Source organism: Protopterus annectens, chromosome 6.part0 (assembly GCF_019279795.1).
Source record: "Protopterus annectens isolate FY-2018-M chromosome 6.part0, PAN1.0, whole genome shotgun sequence".
Classification (NCBI taxonomy): domain Eukaryota; kingdom Metazoa; phylum Chordata; order Ceratodontiformes; family Protopteridae; genus Protopterus; species Protopterus annectens.
In genome coordinates this window covers 1,077,628,781-1,077,655,404 of record NC_056737.1, presented here as the reverse complement: position 1 = coordinate 1,077,655,404, position 26,624 = coordinate 1,077,628,781, and the positions used below count along the sequence as shown (strand labels likewise).

At 45.0% G+C, this 26,624-nt stretch overlaps 1 protein-coding gene across 1 annotated transcript in view; it reads right to left on the bottom strand.

Annotated features, from left to right (window-relative positions):
• The window catches only part of PSMC1 (proteasome 26S subunit, ATPase 1), a 561,132-nt gene that overhangs the window by 448,488 nt on the left and 86,020 nt on the right, over positions 1 to 26,624 (bottom strand). Inside the window, exon 4 of the mRNA XM_044074701.1 lies at positions 8,189 to 8,313. Within this exon, the coding sequence (XP_043930636.1) occupies positions 8,189 to 8,313 (125 nt within the window). The remainder of the gene's footprint in view (positions 1 to 8,188; positions 8,314 to 26,624) is intronic.

Genomic DNA, 26,624 nt, shown 5'->3' with positions numbered 1-26,624 from the left:
AAGGGGAGGAATTACACTAAAAATAAAAGTATACTGACAAAAAGGGATCCTAACCACACGCAAACACTTAAACTATGAAAAAAATATGAAAAATATAGAATTTTACAACAAGAAAGTAACCACTTATCTATAACATGCCAGGAGCTCAGCAATCTAGAAGCTTAGTCTAAGAGCGGCAAACTAGATCTGAGGTCAGTCAGGGTTGGCAGGGGATTATGGGTAAGGGGAGGAGCTAGGAGCTCGGATCTCTAAGCTATGAAATAAGTTGCCGGCTCGGATCCAAGATCGGATCCAAGACCCAAAGGTTGCTGACAAATGAAGTACCTACTTCAGATCACTAGATTTATGATTTTTAGATTAAAGGTAAAAAAATAATTTAATGGTGGGCAGTGGAGTGGATCCAAACACTGTAAATCATAACCACAGTCTTTCCCCCCAAATACTGTGAAGTTTATCCTCACGTGCAAGTTTGGAGGAAGGGGAGGGTTACGTACAAGCTGTTTTTTTTTTTTTTAAGTTAATCTGGCAAAATAAGTTATGTACTCACCATAACGTTCCACCTGAGTAGTTGTACTTCATTTGTCTTCAACCTGTGGGATACAGATCTGTATCGGATGTGAGCTGGCAACTTTACTAGCATCTGCTCCGAGCTCCAAGCTCCTCCCCTTACCCATAATACACCTCCACTACCTTCCATCCCCAGATCGGGTTTGCTAAACCTTATATGGATAACCCCATCTGAAAAAATACTTGTGACCTATAACTGCAGCCCATAGGCTGTTCATATGCCAAGGTCCGGGGGGGGGAAGGAGGGAGGGACAGTTGCAGACAAATGAAGTACAGCTACTCAGATGGAGCGTTATGGTGAGTACATAACTTCTTTATCTGAAGTAGTTTACTTTATTTGGTCTTCAACCTGTGGGACAGAGTCCCCAGCTATTAAACTCCTGGTTTGGCCCTCATAGAAGGATATTCCGGAGCACAGTGGAACCAAAGGATGCTCTCCTTCTGGAAGTCAAATCAAATTTGTAATGAAAAATAAACATATGAGATGACGACCAAGTAGCTGCAGAACAAATATCATCCAAAGACACGCAAAGGCCGCAGACGTAGCCATGGACCTAGTGGAATGAGCTTTCACCTGACCTGGAAGAGATATGCCTCTGTCCTTATAAATCTGAAGAATGCATGAAGAAATCCATCTAGCAATAGTGACCTTGGAGATGGGTTTCTCCAAAGATGCAAACAATTGATCAGATTTACGGAAAATTTTCAACTGATCAGATTTACGGAAATTTTTTGTCCTGTGCAAGTAGAATCATAACTGTCTATGAACATCCAATATGTGGAGTTTGTTAGAAAAATTAGGAAAAAACAGGCAACTTGATGGTCTGACTGATATTGACTGATGATGCCACCTTAGGAAGAAAGGATGGATTGGTTTAGAAGGGAAACCCTATCTTTGTGAAAAATCATGTAAAGAACTTTGATGGACAAGGCCTGTAATTCCGAAACCCTTTTGGCAGAGGTAATAGCCACCAAAAAAATCTGTTTTCCAAAATAAATACTTCAGATCTGCTGTTCGGGCAGGCTCGAAAGGAGGAGCGACCACAGCTTGAAGAACCATAGTAAGGTCCCATGGGGGAACAGGATCTTTGACCAGGGGCATAACAAAAAGGTGCCTTTAATAAAGGCTTTACACAGTCTGGAAAAGGCTAAAGAAGCAGAATTCTCGCCCACATGAAAATGAGATATGGCAGCCAACTGAACCTTGACAGTAGAAAAACTAGCTCTGTGATGAAAAATATCAGCTAGAAAATCAAGATTGGTGGAAACAGGAGCCGTGACAGGGTCTAAACTCCTTTGAGAAGCCCAAAAGGAAAAAGTTTCCACTTGCTGTGATAAACCTTCCTGTTCGAAGTCTTATGAGCAGCACCAAAATAGATCTAACTGAGGAAGATAGTCCAGGAGTCCTAGCAATCACGGGAACTGGAGCAGCCAAGCTGTGAGCTTCAAACTGTCCAGATTCGGATGAGGCACCCGCGAAGGGTGTGAAAATTAGATCTTGAATGAAATCCAGGATCCAAGGCGGAGCCAGTATGTGAGACCAAAGGAAGGGAAACCATACCTGGCGAGGCCAGAACGGGGCAATGAGGATCATTTTGCTCCCCGGTCGACAAGCTTTCTGTAGAAAGCTCAGAATAAGAGGTATTGGCAGGTAAACGTACAGAAGACTGGGAGGCCAAGCATGAACTACAGCGTCTCTGGGGGACTTCCTCGGCAGGAGGTTCAGAGAGAAAAACTTGCTGCACTTTACACTGGAAGGATATGCAAAGAGTTTGCAGCAAGTTGTCCCCACTCGCTGAAGATCTGTTCCGTTACTGAAAGATTCAGAGTTCACTCATAAGGCATCAGAATGCTCAGACAGCCTGTCCGCTAGGATACTGGACCGTCCCGGAATGTGCATTGCGATGAGAAAGCGACTGGTGGAGATCGCCCATTCCCACACTCGCATGGCCTCGCGACTAAGGGGGTAAGATCTGTTCCCTCCCTGTTTGTTGATATACCAGACCACTGACATGTTGTCTGACTGAATTGCAATCGTTTCCAGAGGAAGAAAGGCATGAAGGGCCTGAAATCCTAGAAGGACCGCCCTCATCTCTAGGACATTTATGAGCAAGCTGGTCTCCTATAGGGAACCACAGGCTTTGGACTGTCCTGCCCAAACAATGCCCTCCCTACCCACCCAAGTTGGGAGGTGTCCATGGTCACTGTGGCTTGGGCTGGGGCTGGAACAAAAGGTTGTCCCTCCAAAATATCAGAAGAACACATCCACCATATATGAGGGACGACCGACAGACTCGACTGAGTTGAATTGGATATGCCAATGGCAGTTCCGACAGGGACCACTGTACAGCTAAAGTCCACTGCAGAATTATCATGTGTAACTGGGCACACAGGAGAAGAGTTATGGTCGCCGCCATTGAGCCTAAGGCCCTCAACATCGATTCTGCCATTGGTAGATGAGAGTGGTAGATCAGGGAGACATGCATCCTCAGGTATTGAACTCTCTCCGAGGTCAGGAAGATTTTGCACTAAAGAGTATCTATCCTGGCACCAATGTATTCTATCACCTGTACAGGCTCTAGGAGAGATTTGGATGTGTTGATTGTAATATCCAAACGCAGGGCAAGAGTTAGGAAATACTCCCTGGTTTGGGAGAGTAGACACGTGGTGGGAGCAGGGAGGAGCCAATCATCCAGGTATGGATAGACCTGAATCCCCTGAAGCCTCAGGTGAGCCGCTACCACAGCCATCACTTTGGTAAACACCCTGGGAGCTGTGGTGAGACCAAAGGGTAGGGCTCAAAATATGTAATGAGTGACTCCTAGCCAGAAGCAGAGGAACCTCCTGGAGCTTCTGTGCATTTTTATGTGACAGTAAGCATTCTGGAGGTCTAACGAGCACATCCAGTCGCTCTCTTGCAGGTATGACATGGACTGTAGTGTGACCATCTGGAATTTCTCTTTGGCAACTGACAGGTTCAGGGTAGAAAGGTCCAGAATGGGCCTTAAGTCCCCCGCTTTCTTTGGCACCAAAAAGAATCTGGAGTAGAAGCCCGATCTGGACTGATGTGGGGGATGGTTTTGATGGCTCGTTTTTCTAGCAGCTTGGAAATTTCCTGTACTACTGCCGCCCTTTGCGTGGGTGGTACGTCCGCAAGGTGTCTGGGAGATTTGGGGGACCCAACAAAGGGGATAGAGTATATCTATAGCACCCAGTGGTCTGTTATGGACTCCCATACCGCTAGGTGCTAGGTGCAAGGACAACCATCCCCTGACTGCCTCCAGGAGTAGTGCAGAGTTGCTGCCCGGGTCTGTACGAGAAAGGTTCTCGAGACCCAAAGTTCCTCAGACTCCCTCTGCCTCTGGGCCATTCTGTCCCCCTCTGCCTCTGGGGGGGGGGGGGGTGAGAAGAGCTTTGAGTGTCCTGGGAATACTGTGACTTCTGGAACCACATCATCTTTTGCCCTCTCTGGTTCTGGGAAAAGGACCTTTGAGGGTCCGAGAAGTGGATCCCGACGGCAGACAGCATCTTCTTGTATTTCTCACTCTGGGCTAATGTCTCTTAAATGGTCTTACCAAAGAGTAGAGCCGTCATAAGGGGCACTGGCAAAGGACGCCTTGAAGGGTTCCGAAAATTGAAATAATCTGAGCCAGGCTTTGCACCTCATGGACACGCCAGACTTAGCCGCTCCTTCTGTAGCATGTGAAAGGAGTTGCATGGACGTGTTGGACACTGCTTTTAAAATGGCCATCCTCACGGAGAATAAAGCCCTGTCCTCCTGCGACATGGACTTAGTGGGAGACTCCTCCAGCTCCTTTACCAGGTCGCGTTGGAGTCTGGTGACGTAGGCCAGGTAGTTCAGCTTCCTAATGGAAAAGGTAGCTGAAGTGTACACCCGCTTCCCTAGGTGGTCCATCATCTGTGACTCACGATCAGGAGGATGAACCGAAGAATTCTCCTGTGCCAGTTCCTTCTTTGTGGCTGCTGCTACCACCACAGTGTCTACGGGGGAGCCCTTGTTCCATGCTGGTCTGTCTGTGGAAGGACTTAAGATTTTGTCGGGTATTTTGAAATTGGTTCCATGGTGTCTGGCTCCTTCCATGCCCGCGAGGTGACAAGATCCACCAAAGGATCCGCGGGAGGGGACACCCAGAAAGTAGATGGGCCCATGCCGAAAGCATCCAGGAACACAGACTCGTCAGAAGAAGGTTTGGGGGGCAGATCAACCTCCCCATTGGCGCACAGGATTTCCATGATGTTGCCAAAGGAGACATACTCGGGAGGTGAGCTAGGGGAACCTTCATCATCCAAGTCTGTATCCTTGGTAAGGGACTTGGGGGGGTCAAAGTACCTCCTCTTGCACGTATGCTTGCGAGGCACCTCTCCGGTGGGGCTCTCCAGGGGAACTCGCAAGCCACTTGTTCCTCAGGGGGAACCGTCTGGGGCTCCTTGAGCACGGGCCGTCCCTCTGGTAAAATGATGGGGACCGTAGCAAGAGCAGAGGGGGACTGGGTGGAGTCCAAGGGGGCAGCCAGGGGTCTCAATCCATCCGAGAGAACCCTTTCTACCACAACGCCAAAGGACAGCGAACCTTCTGAGAAACTAATAAGGAGGCTGGTCTCCCCAGATCAGAGGTGAGAATTGGAGCCGGGCCCGAAGTGGACGGAGCTTCGAGGGAGGGAACTTGGCCCGACAAAGGCAGAGCGGATGAAAAAAAAGTTTCACTCCCTCGGATCCGACACCCAAGCTCAAGCTCGGATCTGAGCTGGTCAGATCCAAAACGCTCCAGGCAGCTGTCGGCATCGAGAAAGCAGGTACCATCGGCGTCGACTAAAGCCATCCTCTGATCCGAATACTCAGAGCCCGATGGATGGATCGGAGGAGATATCGGCTGGAAAAAAGGAAGCGAGCTCCCCTCTCCTGAGGAAGAAGGGACTGGCAAGACCCCCATCTGGATCTGAGTACGCATGAACCTCCTCATCATTTTATCCATATCAACCGCAGACAAAGACTGGGTGGACCTCGACGAGGCTACAGACTCCGACCTGGTGGGTCAGGGCACCGAGGCCCTAGAAGCTGAACGTGTCTCCTCCGGGGAGAACCTCAGAGATCGGAGCCGAGGGGAGTCACGAATCCGTAATGTTTTCACAGGTGAAGGGAGGTCCGGAGACCTTTTTCACTTTTCCCTCGCCTTCAACTCTCTCTCCTTCTCTCTCTGCCCCTTTTCTGCTCCGCTTCCACAGGCTTCTGTACAGGAGGTGGAGTCCCAGCCTGGGAGGGAGGAGAAGCCAGGGGAAAATAAGGAGACGCGGCAACAGCAGCCCCTGTGACCAAAACCGGAGACGAGGAAACAGTCTCTGAAGGGGGAAGAAGGCCATTGAGGGCCAACTTGGCCTTCCTTTCTTTAATGGCGCGGGGGTTGAATCCCGCACATATAGTTCAGTCCACACACAGATGGGCCACGCCCAAGCACATAACACACAGAGTGTGGCCATCTGCAGGGGATAATTTATTGCCACACTCAGTGCAACATTTGCAAATAGGCTTGTCAGCCATACTGCATCAGTAGAAAGAAAACTGGAGAAAAAACGTTTTTCTTTCTGACACACACCCACTCACCACACTCGTACACAGAAAACACTGAGGAAGGGGAGGGGAAGCAAAAATCCACACAACTATACAAACTAATCTAACTACCCTAAAACACAAACTTGACGCACCAAGCAAGGGGAGGAGAAAGGGGAACTTATTCTATCACTACCTAACAATTTTTAAAGAAAAAAAAGATATTGAAAAGTTTTTTACCCACTTGAAAAACTTGGAGCTCAAGAGATCACAATGCATAAGCTATATGCGGCAAAGGAGATCTGGGGATAGAAGGTAGTGGAGGTGTATTATGGGTAAGGGGAGGAGCTTGGAGCAGACACTAGTAAAGTTGCTGGCTCAGATCCGATACGGATACGTATCCCATAGGTTGAAGACCAAATTAAGTTAAACTACTTCAGATCTGTGGAATTTGTCTAGGATCAGAAGCTTTTATGTGAGGGGAAACAAAGTACAGTTTTGTTTAGTGGCAACCAATTTGCGTCTGTAAGGAAATGGTGATGTTATATCTTGGAGGCAAGAGTGATGACTCAACGGATACTGACTGCATAAGGAGTAAACTGTTTTCATTTAAGCAATGGCTTTTGCTACAACTGGCAAACTGTAATTGCAGAAATCCTTTATCAACAGCTGCCTGGGAAATTCTTCTTGACCAAAAGTAGAATTAATATTTGACTTACTGGTAGAGATGTTGTACTGGAAGTTTATCTTTTGGTCTAGTCAGATTTTTGTGCATTTCAAATGTGAGGTTGTTCTTAGGGTTGGTTATGCTGCATGGCCCATTGCTTTGGGATAGTAAGAAGCTATGGTTTTGGTTTTAAAGATAATCGATTTTTGGTGTTTAAAATTAGTTTGTCATTGGTAAGCCAGTTAGCTAGGTGGGAGGAGGATCCTCCTCTAAGCCTTTTTTGTGATGATGGATGGTAAAACGTTGGCCCTGCAGCTAAAAAGGACATCCACGTAGAGAATGATTTTGACCAGTGGAATATCAGTAAGAAGTTTAATAACAAAACTGCACCTGTACACATGCTATACATATATCATCTGCATAGTAAATGATTTTGGTTTGTCGAAAGTCAACAGGAAATTTATTGATAGACCATGTTAAAACAGAAACAATGAAGATCCCCAAGGAATTACTCTGTTTAGAGATTAGGAAGAAAAAAAATAGAAAACCTTACATGAACTTCAACTTGCTTATTGGGGAGAAGTCTGAACTATGACAGTGTGTATATATATTCCCAAACCTCAAACAGTAGCAGATTACGAACAATTAGGTCAAAGAAACCAGAGCCTGTCAAAAGTTCTTTTAGTTTGAATACCAAGATTCTATGCAATAATCATATTTATAAAGTGTTAACTATGCCTGCACAATTACACATGACAAAGGAAGAAAAAAAATAGAATTTAAGAGACTTACTGAAGTTTTTTGACAGTTTTTCTGTCTGTCCAGTTTGTTCAACAGTTCACTTGACCAACAATCCCAGCGCAAGTTCTCTGTAATAGTGGGGTTGAGAAATATGCCCTTTCCCCACTACTGTGCAATCTATGAAGTGGTATATTTAAACAGTAGAGGAAGTGAGAATGCAGGGGGTGGGGGCTTGCTTCTTGTACAAAACAGTTACTTTGTGATTTGCAGACTCCAAGATTATGGATTACGGCACGTGTACTTTTGTGTCAGCATGTTTTCAACCTATCATGGATGAGAAGTGATGCTGTGTCATTTTGTAGCACTGATACATGCAAGCATACACACACACACATATATATATATATATATATATATATATATATATATATATATATATATATATATATATATATAGTCTGTGTTTGTAGGTAGACAGCTATAGACACTCAATCACACACAGTATTATAAAGGAAAGTCATAAAAAAGCTTTATGTTAGGGAAAGGCTTACCTGGTTCATCTCCATAGAAAGTAAACAATGAAATTATCTGGATAATTTCTTTGACATGCACATTTCAAACATAAAAAACTAAACTATACATTTTTACCTCTTGTTTCTCTTCAAGTGGCTTCATCTGTTCTTGATTTCTAATAAACTCCTCTTCCATCAAAAGGTAATCTTTTATCCTTTCCAGCTTCAGCAGTTTTAATCTACAGTGTGTATGAGGGGTCACTACAAAGAGCACACAAAAGAACAATTTAAAAACAAACATTTTCCCCCTAAGCCTTGCCAAATTCTAGTCAAAATAAAATAGCAGCAAAACTAAGTCTAACACTACTGTTTACAACTGCAGTTGTGGCGATTAAATGGAGACTACATGACAACTGTATACAAGAAGCTTGACAAAACCATTCCTATTCAGCAGCATTTTTTAAACATTTAGGGACATTTAAATCATAGATTAACTTTGCTTAATCATAAAGCTCAATGTAATTTAAAACAAATTTTTTAAACTAAACAGCCATCAGAAAAATGAAGTTCAGAATTTGAAATAGATATTACTGCCATAGTTGTAGTTCTAAAAGGCAAATTAGCCTTAGAAAACTAAACTAGGCCATTACTACAGAAACCTAGTCAGTCACCCTTCTAAACTAGGCCATTACTACAGAAACCTTGACACCATTATAAACTAGGCCATTACTACAGAAACCTTGTCACCATTATAAACTAGGCCATTACTACAGAAACCTCGGTCACCCTTATAAACTAGGCCATTACTACAGAAACCTTGTCACCATTATAAACTAATAAACAAAGAAAGTGGGGGGAAAAAGTGCCAAAAGTAAACTGATAACCAAAAATAAGGCACTGGAAGGTTCACCAGAATAAAATTCTCTGTTTTATTGATCGCACACGATACTAATAAACATAAAACACATCCAAAACGCATTAACTGTATCACCGCGTTTTCGTCACAAAAACATCTTCAGATGAGCATAACAACTTCTGAAACCCCTTTACATACAGAAACATCCCCAATTAATCAATTAACAAACTATTATACTTTTAAAAACAGCGCAAAACAAGTACATACACAAACAGTGAAACAAATACAGAAGTGCAATTAAATATACAAGTGCATAGAAAATCATCTGTTGGTCAAGCAGGAATCTTGTAAAAAGCATACATTATTTACAATCTGTAAAGAACTTAAACAAAAAACGTTTAAAAATGTTTAAAAATATAAAACCTTTTTAAAACCACATTTAAAACACTGTTGCGTAGGTCATACAAAATGTTAAACACCACCATCTGCTGGAAAGTCACATAATTTAAAGTTTAGCTGACCTAAGCTTTAAGACTGGCTTCAATTAAACCATCTCATTCAAACCAGGATACCTAGTAGCTTCATGAACTAGTTGCCAGTACAGTTCCCTGTATTCTAGATGTGTTTCCCAAGGGCCACCCCTAGGATCAATGGGCAATATTTCTAGAACATAAAAATGAAAATTAGCTCCTGCACAGTTTAGAATATGTTTATACAGAGAATTGTTATTGTTCATCTTTTTTATATCTTACCTGTCTTCATACATTCTTGACTTTAATTTTCTCTCAGTTTTGCCTGTATAGAATGCTTCACATTTGTCGCACAAGGCTAAATAAATAATTCCGTTAGTATTGCAATTAGCAAAACCATTTGTCTTAATAAGTCTGTCTCTACTTTTCAGATGAACCATCTCTCCAACTTTGACATAAGGGCATTGGGCACAACAGTTAGGAAGGTGAACACCTGTTCTAGGGGTACCATTCTCCAAAATGTTTTTAATACAGCGTCCCCTTCTGTAAATACACTTAAAAGGTTTATCAAATATATACTGCAGGGTCTGATGTACTAGCAAATCTGTTCCATTCTCTTTCTATAAAGTTTCTGGCCAACCCAGCATCCCTGTCATAAGTAATAACCAAAGCACTGTTGTACCCATTATCACCTGGCCTCTCCGATGTTTGAATATTTTCAAGGTCCTGATTGTCACTCCTGAAAATGGGGGCAAACCTAGATTTTCCTGCTTCCAAAACTTCATTGTATACTTCTGCTAGAAGCTTTTCTGGGTACCCCATAGCTCTGAACAATTCCATAAGATAAGCAATTTCATTAATAAAATCATTGTCATCTGAGGTCATTCTGGACATTCAAACAAACTGACCTTTTACTACCCCTTTCTTCTGGTGATTTGGGTGTGCACTGGTATAATATAGGTAAGAGTTTGAAAATGTTGCTTTTCTGTAAACTCTAGTTTTGAAGTTCCCTCCAGCCTTACTGATACTGAGGTCCAAGTAACTAATTTCGTCAGAATTGATTTCATACGTAAATCTTAAGAAATCTGTGGTGCTAGACAAAAAACTACTCCCAGGTTCTGCCCAAAATGAACAAATGTCATCCAAAAAACGAGCATAAAAATTCCAACACCACCTGAAATCACAATTGAACACAACTTTCTTTTCTCAGTAGGTAAGTATAATGTTAGCGTACGTGGGGGCAAAATGGGCCCCCATAGCAACACCTTTTAGTAGTTTAAAATACTTGCCCTCAAAAAATATAAAATTGTTTTTTAAAATCACATCCATTATAACGGAATTATTTATTTAGCCTTGTGCGACAAATGTGAAGCATTCTATACAGGCAAAACGGAGAGAAAATTAAAAGTCAAGAATGTATGAACACAGGTGCGACATAAAAAAGATGAACAGTAACAATTCTCTGCATAAACATACTCTGAACTGTGCAGGAGCCGATTTTCATTTTTATGTAATAGAAATATTGCCCATTGATCCTAGGGGTGGCCCTAGGGAAACACGCCTAGAATACAGGGAACTGTACTGGCAACTAGTTCTTGAAGCTACTAGGTATCCTGGTTTGAATGAGATGGTTTCACTGAAGCCAGTCTTAAAGCTTAGGTCAGCTGTTTTACATTTTGTATGACCTACACAACAGTGTTTTAAATGTGGTTTTATATTTTTAAACATTTTTCGTTTATAAGTTTTTACAAACTGTAAATGATGTATGTTTACAAGATTCCTGCTTGACCAACAAATGATTTTCTATGCACTTCTGTATTTTACTGCGTTTCATTGTTTGTGTATATAGTTTTTTTGCACTGTGTTTTTAAAAGTATAATAGTTTGTTAATTGACTAATTGGGGATGTTTCTGCATATAAAGGGGTTTCAGAAGTTGGTATGCTCATCTGAAGAAGTTTATGTGACGAAAACGGGGTGATACAGTTAATACGTTCTGGATGTGTTTTACGTTGTTTAATATCGTGTGCGATCATAGAAGTTATGTACCTACCATAACGTTCCATGTTAGTTGTCTTCTCTCGCCTTCTTTCTTGCTGGATGGGTTCGGAGCCGATCCTCAGCTCCCGACTCGGCACTTGCTAAGCTCGAGAGTCACTTTTACCAGCTCGAGGCAGCCCCATATCCCATGATGCAAGGCGGTAATTACCCAGATTTCATTTGGTATCTAGAGGAAAAACTGCCTATAAAAAACTTTCCACTAAAGAAAGAGAAACAACTAACCTAAAAAGGCTGTAAGGGAAACCAGGTAATCAAGGACAAGAACTATCTGGTGTCCAAGGAAGAAGAATCTTCCAGAGAAAGGTGGAGATCAAGGTCTGTCCAGGCTAGGGGGACAGGAGGGAGGGACGCAAGAAAGAAGGCGAGAAGACAACTAACATGGAACGTTATGGTAGGTACATAACTTCTAAATGTTAAGTTGTCAATCTCGCCTTCATTCTTGCTGGATGGGACCGTCCTAGCACCTCTATCCTGGGTGGCTCAATGGAACAGACTCTTGAGAACAGTGGAACCAAAGCTTGCCCTGTCCCTGGAGGCCAAATCCAATTTGTAATGAGAAACGAAGGTATGAGGAGTGGCCCAAGTGGCTGCTGCACAAATAGTATCTAAGGGTAGTCTAGCCTGAAAAGCTGTAGAAGTGGCTAGACCTCTTGTGGAATGAGCTTTAGGTTTTGAGTTCAGCTGTTTGCCCCTAAGCTGATAAATGTCAGAAATGGTGGAAGATAGCCATCTGGATAAGGTCACTTTAGAAACAGGGAGGCCTTTTTTATTTTCAGCATAAGAAAGGAAGAGCTGATCGGACTTCCTAAATTGCTTTGTTCTGTCCAAGTAATATCTGAGTTGGCGATGAGCATCTAGGTAATGCAATTTTTGTTCTGCCCTGTTAGAATAATTTGGAAAAAATACAGGGAGATCAATGGATTGGTTTAAATTTGTCTTGGAAGCAACCTTGGGCAAAAAGGATGGATTGGTTCTCAAGGATACTCTGTCCTTGTGAAAGACCAAATAAGGGGGACGAACACAGAGGGCATGAAGTTCAGACACTCTTCTAGCTGAGGTAATAGCGACCAGAAAAAGTGTCTTCCAAGAAAGAAACTTTAATGAACATGAAGCAGCCGGTTCGAAAGGGGGAAGTATCAAGGGTGTTCGCACTAAATTTAGGTCCCACTGTGGTGGAGGATCTCTAACAGGGGGTTTAAAAAGGAACACTCCTTTGAGAAAGGCTTTACAAAGTTTGTGGCACATAATGTTGTGGTCTGCAAACCCGACATGGAAATTCGAGATTGCTGCCAACTGAACTTTGACTGTGGAAGACGAAGAACCTGAGTGAAAATTTTCCGCTAGGAAATCCAAGACCGACTGAATAGGGGCAGTAAAGGGGTCTATGTTCTTAGATTTAGCCCAAAAGGAGAAGCGTTTCCACTTGCTAGAGTAAATCCTCCTGGTAGAGGACTTAAGAGAAGCTACTATGATATCTCTAACGGGGTTAGAGATCATAGGAAGCCTGGCTAAGGAAGGAAGTGGAGCAACCAAGCTGTGAGGTTGAGGGAAGGAACGGACCGGTGCAATTGACCCACTGGTGGGTCAGAAGATCTGGAACTGGGTCCAGATGCCAAGGCTGCACCAAAAGATGGTGATGAAGGAACGGGAACCAAATTTGTCGAGGCCAGTAAGGGGCAATGAGAATCATTTTGGCTCTCAAGACGGTAGCTTTCTGGAGTACTTGTGGTATCAAAGGAAAGGGAGGAAAGGCATAAAGGAGTCCCCGGGGCCAATCTTGGGTAAGAGCGTCTCTGGGGGGATGGCCCGGAAGTGGGAAGAGAGAGAATAAGTCTGGGCATTTGCTGTTTTGAGGTGTAGCAAAAAGATCGCAGCATGGGCGGCCCCACTTCTGAAAAATCTCTTCCACTATGGATTGGTTGAGAGACCACTCGTGAGGCATGAGTATAGCTCTGCTCAATCTGTCCGCTACTATGTTGGTTTTCACAGGGATATGCGTTGCTACCAGAAACCGATGAGAGGAGATCGCCCATTGCCAAAGTCTGAGAGCTTCTCGACACAAGGGGTAGGACTTGGTTCCGCCCTGCTTGTTGATGTACCACACAACGGACATGTTGTCCGTGTGAACTGCAATAGTCCCTAAAGGAAGAAAGTCGTTGAGGGCTTGCAACGTTAAAAGCACTGCTCTCATCTCTAGGACATTTATGTGCAGGTGGTATTCGAACGGTTGCCACGTGCCATGAACCATCCTGCCCTGATAATGCCCCCCCCCACCCGATCAGGGAGGCATCCGAAGTGACCGTGGCTACCGGGGCCGGGGGAACAAATGGTCTGCCCTGATGGACTAGAGGAGAGGAAGTCCACCAGGATAGATGGTTCTTGCAGGTTTGTGTCACCAGGATCTTGTGACGCATGGGAAGCTGCTGGAAGGACCATTGGGTGAACAACATCCATTGTAGGAGACGCATGTAAAAACGGGCCAGAGGAAGAAGTGTGATGGCAGCTGCCATGAGGCCCAACACTTTCAGGACCAACCTGGCTTGTATCCTTTTGCAGGATAGGATGATCCGAACGTGGTTTTGGATATCTAGGATTCTCTGACTTGTTAGGTTTGCTGACATCAGAGTAGTGTCTAGATTTGCCCCTATAAAGGTAATAGATTGGCAGGGCGATAAGGAAGACTTTTCGAAGTTGACTGAGATTCCTAACGGACCGCAGAGACGTAGGAGTGTAATCTCTGGCTTGGAGAAGTTGATGCCTGGTGGTGGCTGAGAGGAGCCAGTCGTCGAGATACGGAAACACCTGGAATCCTTGATGTCTCAGGTGAGCCGTGACCACTGCCATGCATTTGGTGAACACTCTGGGGGCTGTAGTGAGACTAAATGGCAGGGCTCTGAATTGAAAATGACTGGTCCCCAGCCGAAAGCGGAGAAAACTTCTGGAGCGTCTGTGGATTTTTATATGATAGTACGCATCCTGAAGGTCTATGGAGCACATCCAGTTGTCTTTGCCCAAAAAGGGCAAAATCGATTGAAGTGTGACCATCCGAAATCTTGTCTTTTTGACAGACTTGTTTAGCCTGCTGAGGTCTAATATTGGTCTCCAGTCTCCCGTCTTTTTGGGGACCAAAAGAACCTGAGTAGATTCCGACCCCAAATGATCTGTTGGTACTGGCTGGATGGCCCTTTTTGAAGCTTTGAAACCTCTAGTTTTGCAATTTCCCTTAGACGGGTGGGCGTCTGGAAGGGAACCTTTTGAGGGAAGGGCTTTCAAAAGGAATCTTGTAACCCTCGGATATGATCGACTGTACCCATTTGTCTTGAGAGAGGGAAAACCAGGCTTCTGGGTACAGCGACAATCTCCCCCCGACTGCCTCCAAGGGTGGACAGTCGGGCAACACCTCAGGGATGCTGGAAGGGCTTGTCAGAGAGAGGCTCTCTGCTGCCCTGGTTCTGGACCTCCTCTGCCCCTAGGGCGGCGTCTGTTATTACCCCCTCTGCCTCTGGAGGTAAATTGACCACGTGCGTCAGGCGTGACTCCCTGAGATTTACGGAACCACATTTTCCCTCCCTTCAAAGGTCTAGAAGGGGTGGAGAAAAGGACTCCTACGGCAGAAAGAGTCTTGCCGTCTTGCTCGCACCTGGTCAAAGTGTCCTTCACTTGAGGGCCAAACAATGTTGTCCCATCAAAGGGAGAGTTTGTGAAGGACGCCTTAAAGGGGTCTGCAAAATTACAGAGCCGCATCCAGGACTGACGTCTGAGAGCCACTCCTGTGCCTGCGGCTCTACTTGCCCCATCGGCTGCATAAGAAATGGGCCGCATGGAGGAGTTGGTTATGGAATTAGGATTCCCAGCTGAGAGGCAATCTTTTCTTGAGCCTGCCTGCTGACTGATCCTGTACTACTTCACCCAATTCTTTGAGGATGTCTCTCTGAAGTCTGGTGAAGTGACATAAATAATTCAGCGAGCATAGCAAAGGTCGCTGAGGAAAACATCCGCTTGCCATACCTGTCCATGGACCTAGATTCCTTGTTAGGAGGATGGACTGTACGGAAGGATCTGCAAGTTCCTTTTGGTGGCCGCCACCACCATGGCATCAACCGGGACACCCTTAGTAAGAAACTGCTTTTCAGCGGGGGCCGTAATAAACTTTGAAGGTCTCCTGGGGACGGGTTCCACCGAATCAGGAGATGCCCACGCCTTCGAACTCGACTTCCATGAGGGGGTCAAAGGCGGAGACACCCAGGAGGTGGAGGGTCGAGATCCAAAGCCTCCAGGTATACCGATTCATCCTCGAGAGATTAATGGAGGCCAGTTCCCCCTCTGTTTCAGGAGTTCAAGGATGTCTGAAAAGGAGACATCCTCAGAGGGAGATCTTGGGACCCCTCCGACTCATCTAAATCGGTATCTGATGTTGTAGACTCAGGGGAGTCTAAGTGCTTCCTCTTGCAGGTCCTCTTATTGGGGTTCACCTGAAGGATCAGGAGAAACCTCGGAAGAGGAAGTTCTTCCCAATGGGGAGACCTGGGGCGATGGATCTCTGGGTCCGCAGCAAGAGAGCGGGAAGAGGCATCTACAGGCACCATAGAGGGAGGAGCTAAAGGAACCCGACTGCTGACTAAGCTCGGGGCTAGCACACTCACCTCACAAAGGCTCCCCTCCCAGGGAGGGCTGAGAGATCCCGTCCAAGAAACAGGGATCCCCGGTCCCAGAAAGGAAGGTTCTGAAGCAGATGTCAGGGCCGAGCTCACCAAGGCGGAAGCCCGACAGGGAACGGGGGGGACAAGGGTCCGATGCCATTGCCCTCGAGCCGACCAGGGAAGCCCGGCGCCGGATCCCTCAAGGAAGGTCGCAAGGAGGAGATAGGAGTCGAGGGCAGACGGGCGAAAGGTGTGATATTGGCTCAAGCAGCAACAGTCATGGTACCAATAATCTCCGGCTCCCAACTCTGTAGGAGAGAAGGAGGAATTTCAGGAGGGTGTAGAATAGCGGTGCGCCTGTTCAGACGGGCTATGGAGGATCAGGGCCAGTGGCTGTGATTTTAATAGCCTACTGACCACTCTCTCTAAGTCATGGTCTGAGAGCCTGGAAGAGACCTCGATGATCCTGTCGCTCCGGAAGCCTGAAAGCAGGGGAGGCTGCAGCCGAGTGTATAGATTCCAAATGAAGGAGATCTAGACTTCTTTTTGGCGGAGCCATCGGGCCGAAGAACGCGGCTCAGGCGGGCCGACAACTTGTTGTCCGCGGAGACAAAGATATCGGCTCCGAACAGAACATGCTTCGGCGCTAGGGTGTCGGCTCCAGCGGGCGACACAGGTGTCGGCTTAGGTATCGGTGCCGAACAGCACGGTACTGAAACTTCCAACAAGGAAGGATCGGCTCGGAGCTGATGTCGACTCCGTCGGGAACCAAGACCACAGACTTGGACACGAAGTCTGGGTCTTGGGAGGCTTAGAGGGCTTCGAACCGACCTTAGCCGGGAGCTCTCAGGCTTAAGACCCCTGAGGATCAACTTATTTCTACGTTCCTGCAGGACTCTCTGGCTGAAAGAATGACAGATAGCACATGAGTCCTGCAGGTGTAGGGGTCCCAGGCAATAAATACAAGAAGTGTGACCGTCTGTCAGAGACATCTTCTGACAGCACGAGTCACACTTCTTGAAACCTGAGACCCTAGTATCTTTGGACATGTCTGAGTCCTAATACCACACACACACACACCAATCAGACCAAAAGACACTAATAATTAAAAATTAAAATTAGAATAGTGAGACACAACACCCACACACACCTAAGGAAAATCCTGACAGGAACTGTGAGGGTGGGTAAGGCCTAAGGCCCGAACACAGAAAAAAAAACCTGTGAATAAGGGAACTAAAGGGAAATGGGATGGAGCTAAAAGAGTAAGGTTCACTAAAAAACTATAAAGAATAAAATATATGGGTATTGGGATACCTAATTCTAATACAAATAGCAATAATAAATCACTTACCAGGAGCTGGTAAAAAGGATAACCTCATTAGCAAAGCGGCAAACGAGATCTGGGTAATTACCGCCTTGCATCATGGGATATGGGGCTGCCTCGAGCTGGTAAAAGTGACTCTCGAGCTTAGCAAGTGCCGAGTCGGAGCCGAGGATCGGCTCCGAACCCATCCAGCAAGAATGAAGGCGAGATTGACAACTTAACATCAGTGGATTTTATTCTGGTGAACCTTCCAGTGCCTTATTTTTGGTTACCATTATAAACTAGGCCATTACTACAGAAAGCTCGTCGGTCACCCTTACAAACTAGGCCATTACTACAGAAACCTCGGTCACCCTTTTAATCATACTTGCCTACAGACTTCAAAAGGGCTGACTTGGAAATGCTGACTCACTAAACAGTTCTGTTTATAAACTTCACTTACCAACTAAAATGTTTACTTTTGTGTAGAACTGTGTTCGACCACATGATATACAACCACTTTGTTTTTATCCAAGATGGTGGAACAGTGGTGAAAGGAAGTTTGTCTCTTTCCCTATTGTTGTGTGATCTCAACGTTTGTATATTTACGTAGCTATAGGTCATGGGGAGGCGAGAGTGGGGGTGCTCGCCTTCATTTAAATAAAAGACTGTTTATGTGCAATTTAAACTCATTGGTATCACAGACATTTCATCCCATTATCTGTGATTCAAGACTTTAGTTGTGCAATCTAACATATTATATTCTGGGTCCCCATCAGAAGGATGAAAGCTCAAAAGACTGACCCAGGAACACTGAAAACTCTGAAGGTCGAAAAACAATGCATAGAACATCTGTGTTTTTGTCTGCTAATTATATATACAAACTCCGAGATCGCACAACAGTGGGGAAAGGTGCAAAACCCAATCCCAAGTGTATCGTGATCCTCCACAATCAAGGGCTTTGCCAAGTTTTTGATGTTCCTGGTTTGGTCTTTTAATGTTTGCTCTTGTGTGCTCTCGTCCTTCAGATAGGAAGCCACATACATATGTACATATACACATGTATACATATATAAACACACAATAAACCCCTGTTACATATCTACAGCTATATATTTTATACTCACTTATATTTCATATACAAATACATACACACACAAATGTACACACACACAGATAATAAACAGATATATAGATGTGTAGGCGATATTTTACTTGACTGGCTTACCAGATGCACAGTAGCCAGCACCGCCCAAACCCTGCCTGCGTTGCTTGACGTCACGGTTACTGAATAAATATTTAACCGGACTGTCAGGACACTAACAATAACAGCCTAAAATCACTGTAATATCAATATTAATATTATTTGGTTGAATGACCGGACTGCAGGCAGCAAGAATATATCATCACCATTTACAGACTGTCAGGCAACAATAACACAATGAATAGCAGTAATAAAAGAAACAAAAATAATTATTGAGCAACAAATGTTTATTTATTAGGACCACCACCATCAAACCAATAAATATCCACACAAGTTCAGAAAACAAGATGTTATGTACTCACCATAACGTTCGATGTATGTAGTCCATCTCGCCTCACATTCTTACCCGTGGGTTCGGAGCCGAACCTCGGCTCTGACTCGGCCATACTCTAGCTCGAAGTCTTCAAATGGCTCGTGACTAAGAGGTATCCCATGCTGCATTGCTCCCTTTCCCCAGATCTTGTTTGCTGCAAGCTCAGGCAATCACACCCCACACACACAACACAGAGGAAGAATCAGCCCAACAACAAAAGGAGTACTGAAAACAGAACGAACCTCTAGGCCCTCCAGGAGGGGGAAGGTGGGAGGGTAAGTAAGAATGTGAGGCGAGATGGACTACATACATCGAACGTTATGGTGAGTACATAACTTCTTGATGTTATGTAGTCCAATCCCGCCTACATTATTACCAGTGGGACAGCGTCCCCAGCACCTGAATCTTGGGCAGCTCAGTAGAAAATACTCCTGAGCACGTTGGAACCAAGGGAAGATCTGCCTCTGGATATCAAATACAATTTGTAGTGACTGATAAAGGTGTGAGCAGATGCCCATGTAGCCGCAGCACAAATATTATCATTAGACATCCTGGCCTGAAATGCCGTAGAGGTAGACATAGATCTTGTAGAACGAGCCTTCACCTTAAAAGGTAATTCCTTACCGCTTGAGGCAAAAATGAAGGAAATACAACTAGAGATCCATCTGGATAGGGTTACTTTAGAAACAGGAGACCCAAGTCTATTGTCTGAAAACGGGACAAATAGCTGATCTGACTTCCTAAGATCCTTCGTTCTATGTAAATAGAAACGTAATCGTCTATGAACATCTAGCTGGGGGAATTTAAATTCTGCCTTATTAGAAAATTCTGGGAAAAATACAGGCAGCTCAATAGACTGGTTGAGGTTAATAACCGAAGCAACCTTTGGCATAAAGGAAGGATTTGGTCTGAGGGAAACCCTATCCTTGTGAAATACCAAGTAAGGAGATCTACCCGACAAAGCTTGGAGCTCAGAGACTCACCTAGCTGAAGTGATGGCTACCAAAAAGATGGTCTTCCATGACAAATATTTTGAGTTACAGGTAGCTGCAAGCTCAAAGGGAGACGAAGTGAGACACTGTAGCACAAAATTGAGGTCCCATGGCATTACAGGATCAAAGACTGGAGGTTGAAGCAGCATAGTGCCCTTTAAGAATGCCTTACAAAGTTTATGTGCCATTAGGCTGGGTTCATTAGCGACATGAAAGGAAGAGACAGCCGCTAACTGAACTTTAATGGTTGTGGCAACTGACCCCTGACTGAAAAGCATGGAGAGAAATTCCAGAACTGATGAAATTGGTGCGCTGTAAGGGTCAATCTGCCTTTCATGAGCCCAGATGGAGAATCTTTTCCATTTACTGGAATAAATTCATAGTCGAAGGCATATGGGAAGAAGAAAAAATATGAACTACTTCCGGAGAAAAAGGATGAAGCCTGACTAGTGACGGAATTGGAGTAGCCAAGCTGTCAACAGAAGGGTCTCTAGAGGGGTGGAACTGCCCTGACATACGAGTCAATAGGTCTGGCTGTGGGTCCAGAATCCAGTGGTCGTCCATGAGATAGGGATGGAGAAAAGGGAACCAAATTTGACGAGGCCAGTGTGGAGCAATCAGAATCATTCTACTTCCCAAGAATTGTGCTTTCTGAATAACCTTTGCTATCAGAGGAACAGGTGGGAAGGCATAAAGTAGACCGGAGGGCCAATCGTGAACTAGAGCGTCCCTGGGTGTCTCCCCCTGAGGGGGGATAAGGGTGAAGTAGCTGCTGCACTTGGTATTGAGGGGACTGGCACCTGGACTGCAACAGTGAATACACTCGAACATCTACACTTATGGTAAGTGTACACAACTGTACTATGTTCTTAGTGTTTCACTGTTGCAGTCATTACATTTGGGTAGAATCCCAAAGCTATGGTTGGGAGGCTGGAGCTAAACAGCATTAGGTGTGGCTATAAGGCCCTGCAGCACTGCAGTGACAAAGCCTGTCCTGGCCTTAGAGTAGAGAGGCAAATGGTAATGCTTTGTAAAGGTATGAACAGAACTCCAAGTAGCAGCCCCTAGAATGTCTTTCGTTGGTACTCCTCTGAGAAAGGCTGCTGAAGTAGCTGCAGCTCTGGTGGAATGAGACCCAATTCCCTTGGGTACAGGTTTACCATAGTGCAAGTAGCAGAAACGGATGCAGTGGCTTATCCACTTTGAAATTGTCTGCTTTGAGACAGCCTTTCCTTCTGAACCTGCAGCATATGACACTAGTAATTGCTCAGTTTTTCTTAGAGCTTTAGTCCTGCTCAAGTAGAATCTTAGCTGTATGTGTACGTCCAAGGAATGCAGAATTCTCTCCCCCTTGTTCTGTGGATTTGGATAGAAAGTTGGCAGATGAATTGTTTGGTTAAGAGCCAAACTGGAAATCACCTTAGGCATAAAAGTAGGATTTGTCCTCAGACACCCTGTCTGGGTAAAATATGATAAAAGGCTCTACAGCCATGAGGGCCTGTAGCTCTGAAACTCTTCTTGCTGAAGTAATTGCTAGTAGCAGAGCTGTTTTCCATGATAAGAACTTTAGATCAGTGGTAGCAGATGGTTGAAATGGAGGCAGGGTGAGCTTTTCCAACACATAACGGAGGTCCCATGCAGGTAATGGTGATCTTCTAGGAGGCCTTACATTTTTGGCTCCTCTAAGATACTGCTTTAGTAAAGGATGAGAAAAGATTGGTGGCTTTGTATTGTAATGAGCCAAAGTGGCAGATGCATGGATTTTGATTGATGAGAAAGATAGGCCTTTGTCAAGCATCTCAGTTAAGTATTGTAATATCTGAGGAATATGTGGTTCTGCTGCATCAGTTCATTGTGCTCGATTCCAAGCACAGAATCTCTTCCATTTGTCAGCATAAGATTTTCTAGTAGTAGGCCTTCTGGCTTCCAAAATGCCATCCATCACAGCTTTACTGAGAGGTGTTGTTTGTATGACTACATGATTAGCCATGCTGCCAGGTTCAGAGTCTGTAGTTGATTGTACAGGATCTGACTGTTTTGCTGGGACAGTAGTTGTGGTCTTTGAGGCAAGATCCAAGCTGGGTATTGAGACAAGATCCTTAAGACTGGGTACCAGTATTGGCGGGGCCAGTCCGGGGCAATTAACATCATCTTTGGCTTCTCTTGTCTGACTTTTAGGAGCACCTTGGGTAGAAGAGGCAGAGAAGGAAAGGCGTAAACAGATAGGTTTTTCCAACTGAAGGACAGGGCGTCCACTTTCCATGCTTGTCTGTGATAAGTTCGTGTGCAGAATCTTTTCAATTAATAATTTTGAGGAGAAGCAAATAGATCTGTGTCTGGGCTCCCCCATTTCTCTGTTATCATGCTGAAGACTTGTGGATTTAGTTTCCACTCGTGAGGGTCCATAAGGTTTCTGCTTAAATAGTCTGCCAGAGTGTTTGTTTTCCTGGCAGGAATTGAGCTTGAAGATGTATTTGGTAGGTCAAGGCTGTGTCCCACAGTGCCATGGCTAATCTGCAAAAGGGGTATGAGTGTGTGCCCCCTTGCTTGTTTATATACCACATGACTGTGGTGTTGTCCGTTTTTATCAGTAGGTTGTCCTGGATGAAGTAAGTCCTTGAAGGCTGTTAGGGCATTTTGAACAGCTAGCATCTTTTTCTGGTTGATATGTAGATGCATTTGTTTTGGTGTCCATAAGCCCTGAATGCATCTTCCTGCCATGTGGGCCCCCCAGGCATAATCTGATGCGTCTGTTGTCACGGTTTGGCTGGCAGGAGGTAGAGTGAAGGGCAGTCCCATGTTTTGGTGACATGACTTTGCCCACCATAGAAACTCCTGTTGCAGGCAGGGAATGAGAGAAATCATTGTTTCCAGACTGTGTGAATGTTGACTCCATAAACTTTTTAGGTATCATTGAAGTTTCCTCATATGCAGTCTTGCATATAGAATTAGTGGGATGAAGGATGCCAAGAAGCCCAGAGCCTGCAGAATTTATCTTGCAGAAGACTGGGATTTTGTTGCCATCAGTTTGAAGTAAGTAGCCAGTTGCCTTTGCTTATCTGGCATGAGGTAAGCCATCTGGGCAGTTGTATCCAAGCTTGCACCCAGGAATGTTATCTTTTGAGAGGGTACCAGTTGATTTCTTTTCGTTTATTTTGTACCCTAGGCATGTTAGAAGCCTTTTCACAAATGCCAGGTGTCGAAGAAGAGTGTCCTTGTTCTCTGCTTGAATGAGACAGTCGTCCAAGTAAGGATATATGTGTATACTTCTTTGTCTGCAAAATGCAATTACTGGTGCCAGGCACTTTGTAAAGACCCTGGGTGCAGTAGATAAGCCAAAGGGCAGTGCAGAGAATTGGTAATGCATTAAGCCAGCCTTGAATCGGAGGTATCTTCTGCACGATTGTCTTATTGGGACATGCAGGTATGCCTCGTTTAGGGAAGTCACCAGCCAAGCATTCTTGCCTCGCATGGGCAGAAGCTGCAGAAAAGTCAGCATTTTGAATTTTGAAATGTCCAGGTATGTGTTCAAAAATCGATAAATCCAGTATTGCCGCCAGGCCTTGTCCCTTCTGGGTACCAAGAACAGTCTTGAGTAAAAACTTTGTCCTTTTTCCTGTTCTGGTACTGTCTGAATGGCCCCCATATCCATGAGGGACATAACCTATTTCTGTGCCTCTGCCCATTGATTTTTTGGCAGATCTGGCCAACCATTTGCCATTAGCAGAGTGTGGAAATGGAATCTGTATCCCTGTGATACGATGTTTAGTACCCACTTGTCTTGGGTTATTAACTGCCAATTTTCCCCTATGGGTGCTGCCAAAAGATGTGCTTGGTGTAGGCAGAGGGAAGTCATTGGGATTGCTTTCTGTAGGTTTGCGCTTTATCTCCTCCAGATTTGGAGGTGGAAGCGCCCCATTGCTTTGACCTGTATGAATCTTGCGCCTTGTATCTGGAACCCTTAGGGCGTCTGGATTTGCCCCTTTGAGCTCCGTCTGACACAGGAAAGGACCAATTTTTTGTAGGCCAGTGTGTCTAGTGAATCTTGGTGGCTGCACTTGCAAGAAGTCTTTAACAGTTTGCATAGACTTAGCTTTGTCTTACATTTTCTTTAAAACCTATTCTGCCTTAATACCAAACAGAGAATCATGCTGTGGTGCCTCTAGCAATTTAGCTTTAACATGATCAGGCAAATTTTGTTCCTTTAACCAGGCATGCCTCTTAATCACAGATCCAGTAACTGCGGCACTGCAGGAGACCTCTAAGGAATCAAAACCACAATGCAAAGTATGCTTTCCAACTTGTTCAGCTGCACGCAATAATTCCTGCAATTCTTTATTTTCTGCACATTCTGAAATCAACATTTTCTGTTTCAGCAATCCCATAACATGTTGTTGGTACTTAAGCATATGAAATTGACAGTTTAAGGCCCTGATTGCCAAGGTTGCAGATGTATAAACCTTTTTTTCCCCCATCTGTCTAGTGCCCTTGAATCTCTGTCAGAGGGTGCAGGATTTTTTGCTGTTGAGGCCTTAACTCCCTTTGGACTCTGTGAAATAGTTTCAGGATCAGCAGCAGGGTTTCTAAATAAAAATGTATGTCAGTCAGGGACCCTGCAATACCTGTCAGGCTTACTGGGAGCCAGAGGTAAGGAGTCAGGGGTCAAGCTTGACTGTGAAAACACATCATCCACAATGTCTAAAACAGGGGGAATGGCTAAAGGATTGTGCTGAGGGAGAAGAAGTAAATCCCCGTGCCTCTTTTTTGATTCCGAGAAGTCTTGACTCTCCCAGTGAAAATGTTCCCTCAAAGTATGCAAGGTTTCTCCAAATGAATAATCCTCAGGAGGAGATGCAGACTGAATAGACTCCTCAGCATCAGAATCCTCATAGGGAGGTATAGATAATTCCTGATCAGAAGAAATAGAAACCTGATCTGAAGACTCAATCAGTGTCTTGCCTAGGCCTCTTATCTGGAGGGGAATGGGTACCCTGATCAAGGTAATAAGGTCTTCAGCCATTTTTACCATCTGTTTTTTAAGCATAGAGGCCTGTGCATGTGGCTCATGCGTTGTTTTTTTTTAGTTTTAGAAGTTGCTTTTGCAGCCGTCGTCGGTTTGATATACAAATGTTAAGGTCTGAATACACCCTCAGAAGCCAGTGCCTGCTCAGTGGCTCGTGACCCATCTGAGGGAGATACATCTGTTGGTCCAATACATTGAGTATTTTGTGGCATGCCCGACTCCACATGGGTGTCGGTAGAGGCCTGTGACTCGAAGGTAGCGGATATCAGGGGCTGCGAAAGCGCCTCGCTGGAGTACCGGTGAACGGCTTAGGAGAAGCTACGTCAGTTTTGGATCTCGACTGCCTTTCTCTGTCCTTTTCTTTGCATTTTTTATGTACTCCGGTAGTCAGATTGCTATCCGACGACATTTCTGGGTAGTTAAATCTGTCTGCAAAATACTTTGATGCAAAAATATACAGACGCTTAATAGTGCGTTGGTTAAATCTAGCACAAAACCGACAGCCCGGCATGCTGTGATCAGGACCTAGGCAAGGAATACAGTATAAATGGAAATCCTTATGAGGTATTTTCTTCCCACAAGTATTACAATTATTAACTTTTTCAGACATCGCTAAAAAGCAAGAAAAAAAGTTTCCCCAACGGGGTACTTATCTTTAGTGAAGACCTCCAAATGTAATGACTGCAACAGTGAAACACGAAGAACATCCTGAATTCTTTCTTGTGGTAAGAAAGCCCTCATGAGCACGGTGTCCAACTCGGCACCTATAAAGGTGACACGCTGCGAGGGCAACAAGGCAGACTTTTCCCAGTTCAGTGGGATACCCAATCGTTGACACAGCGGAATGGTGGCGTCCCTGGTCTGCAGTAGTAGATGCCTGGTGGCGGCAGACAGGAGCCAGTCGTCCAGGTACGGAAACACTTGGAATCCCTGAAGTCTCAAGTGAGCCATCACCACTGCCACACATTTGGTGAACACCCTGGGGGTTGTGGTGAGACCAAAGGGCAGGGCTCAAAACTAAAAATGACCGTCTCCCAGCCGGAAGCGTAAATTACTTCTGGATGCCCTGTCCATCTTTATATGGTAGCAAGCATCCTTGAGGTCAATGGAGCACATCCATACTTCTTTCCCCCAACAATGGGAGAATAGACTGTAAAGTGACCATTCGGAACTTGGACTTTTTTACATGGAGGTTCAAGCGGCTGAGATCCAAGATGGGTCTCAGGTCCCCTGTTCTTTTTGGCACCAAAAAGAATCTTGAGTAAGTCCCTAGTCCGAGCTGGTTGAGGGGACATGCTGGATGGCTCCTTTTGCTAGCAGCTTTTGAACTTTTGAAGCTGCGGAATCCCTTTGACTGGGTGGGGCATCTGGGATTATCTTCGTTGGCAGGGGATGAGAAGAGAGGGGAATAGGATATCCTCTGGAAATTATCTTTAATACCCACTCATCCTGGGTGATGCCTTGCCAAGCTTCTGGGTATAGCGAAATGCGACCCCCCCGACTGGCTCTGGAGAAGCGCAGTCGGGCCTCCCATCAGGAGCGCTGGTAGGGGGAACTGCAAAAGGAATCGTGGTCCCCCTGGTTACGCGGGCCTCCTCTGCCTCTAGGGTGGAGTCTACCTGAGTTACCACCCCCTCCTCTGCCTCTGGAGG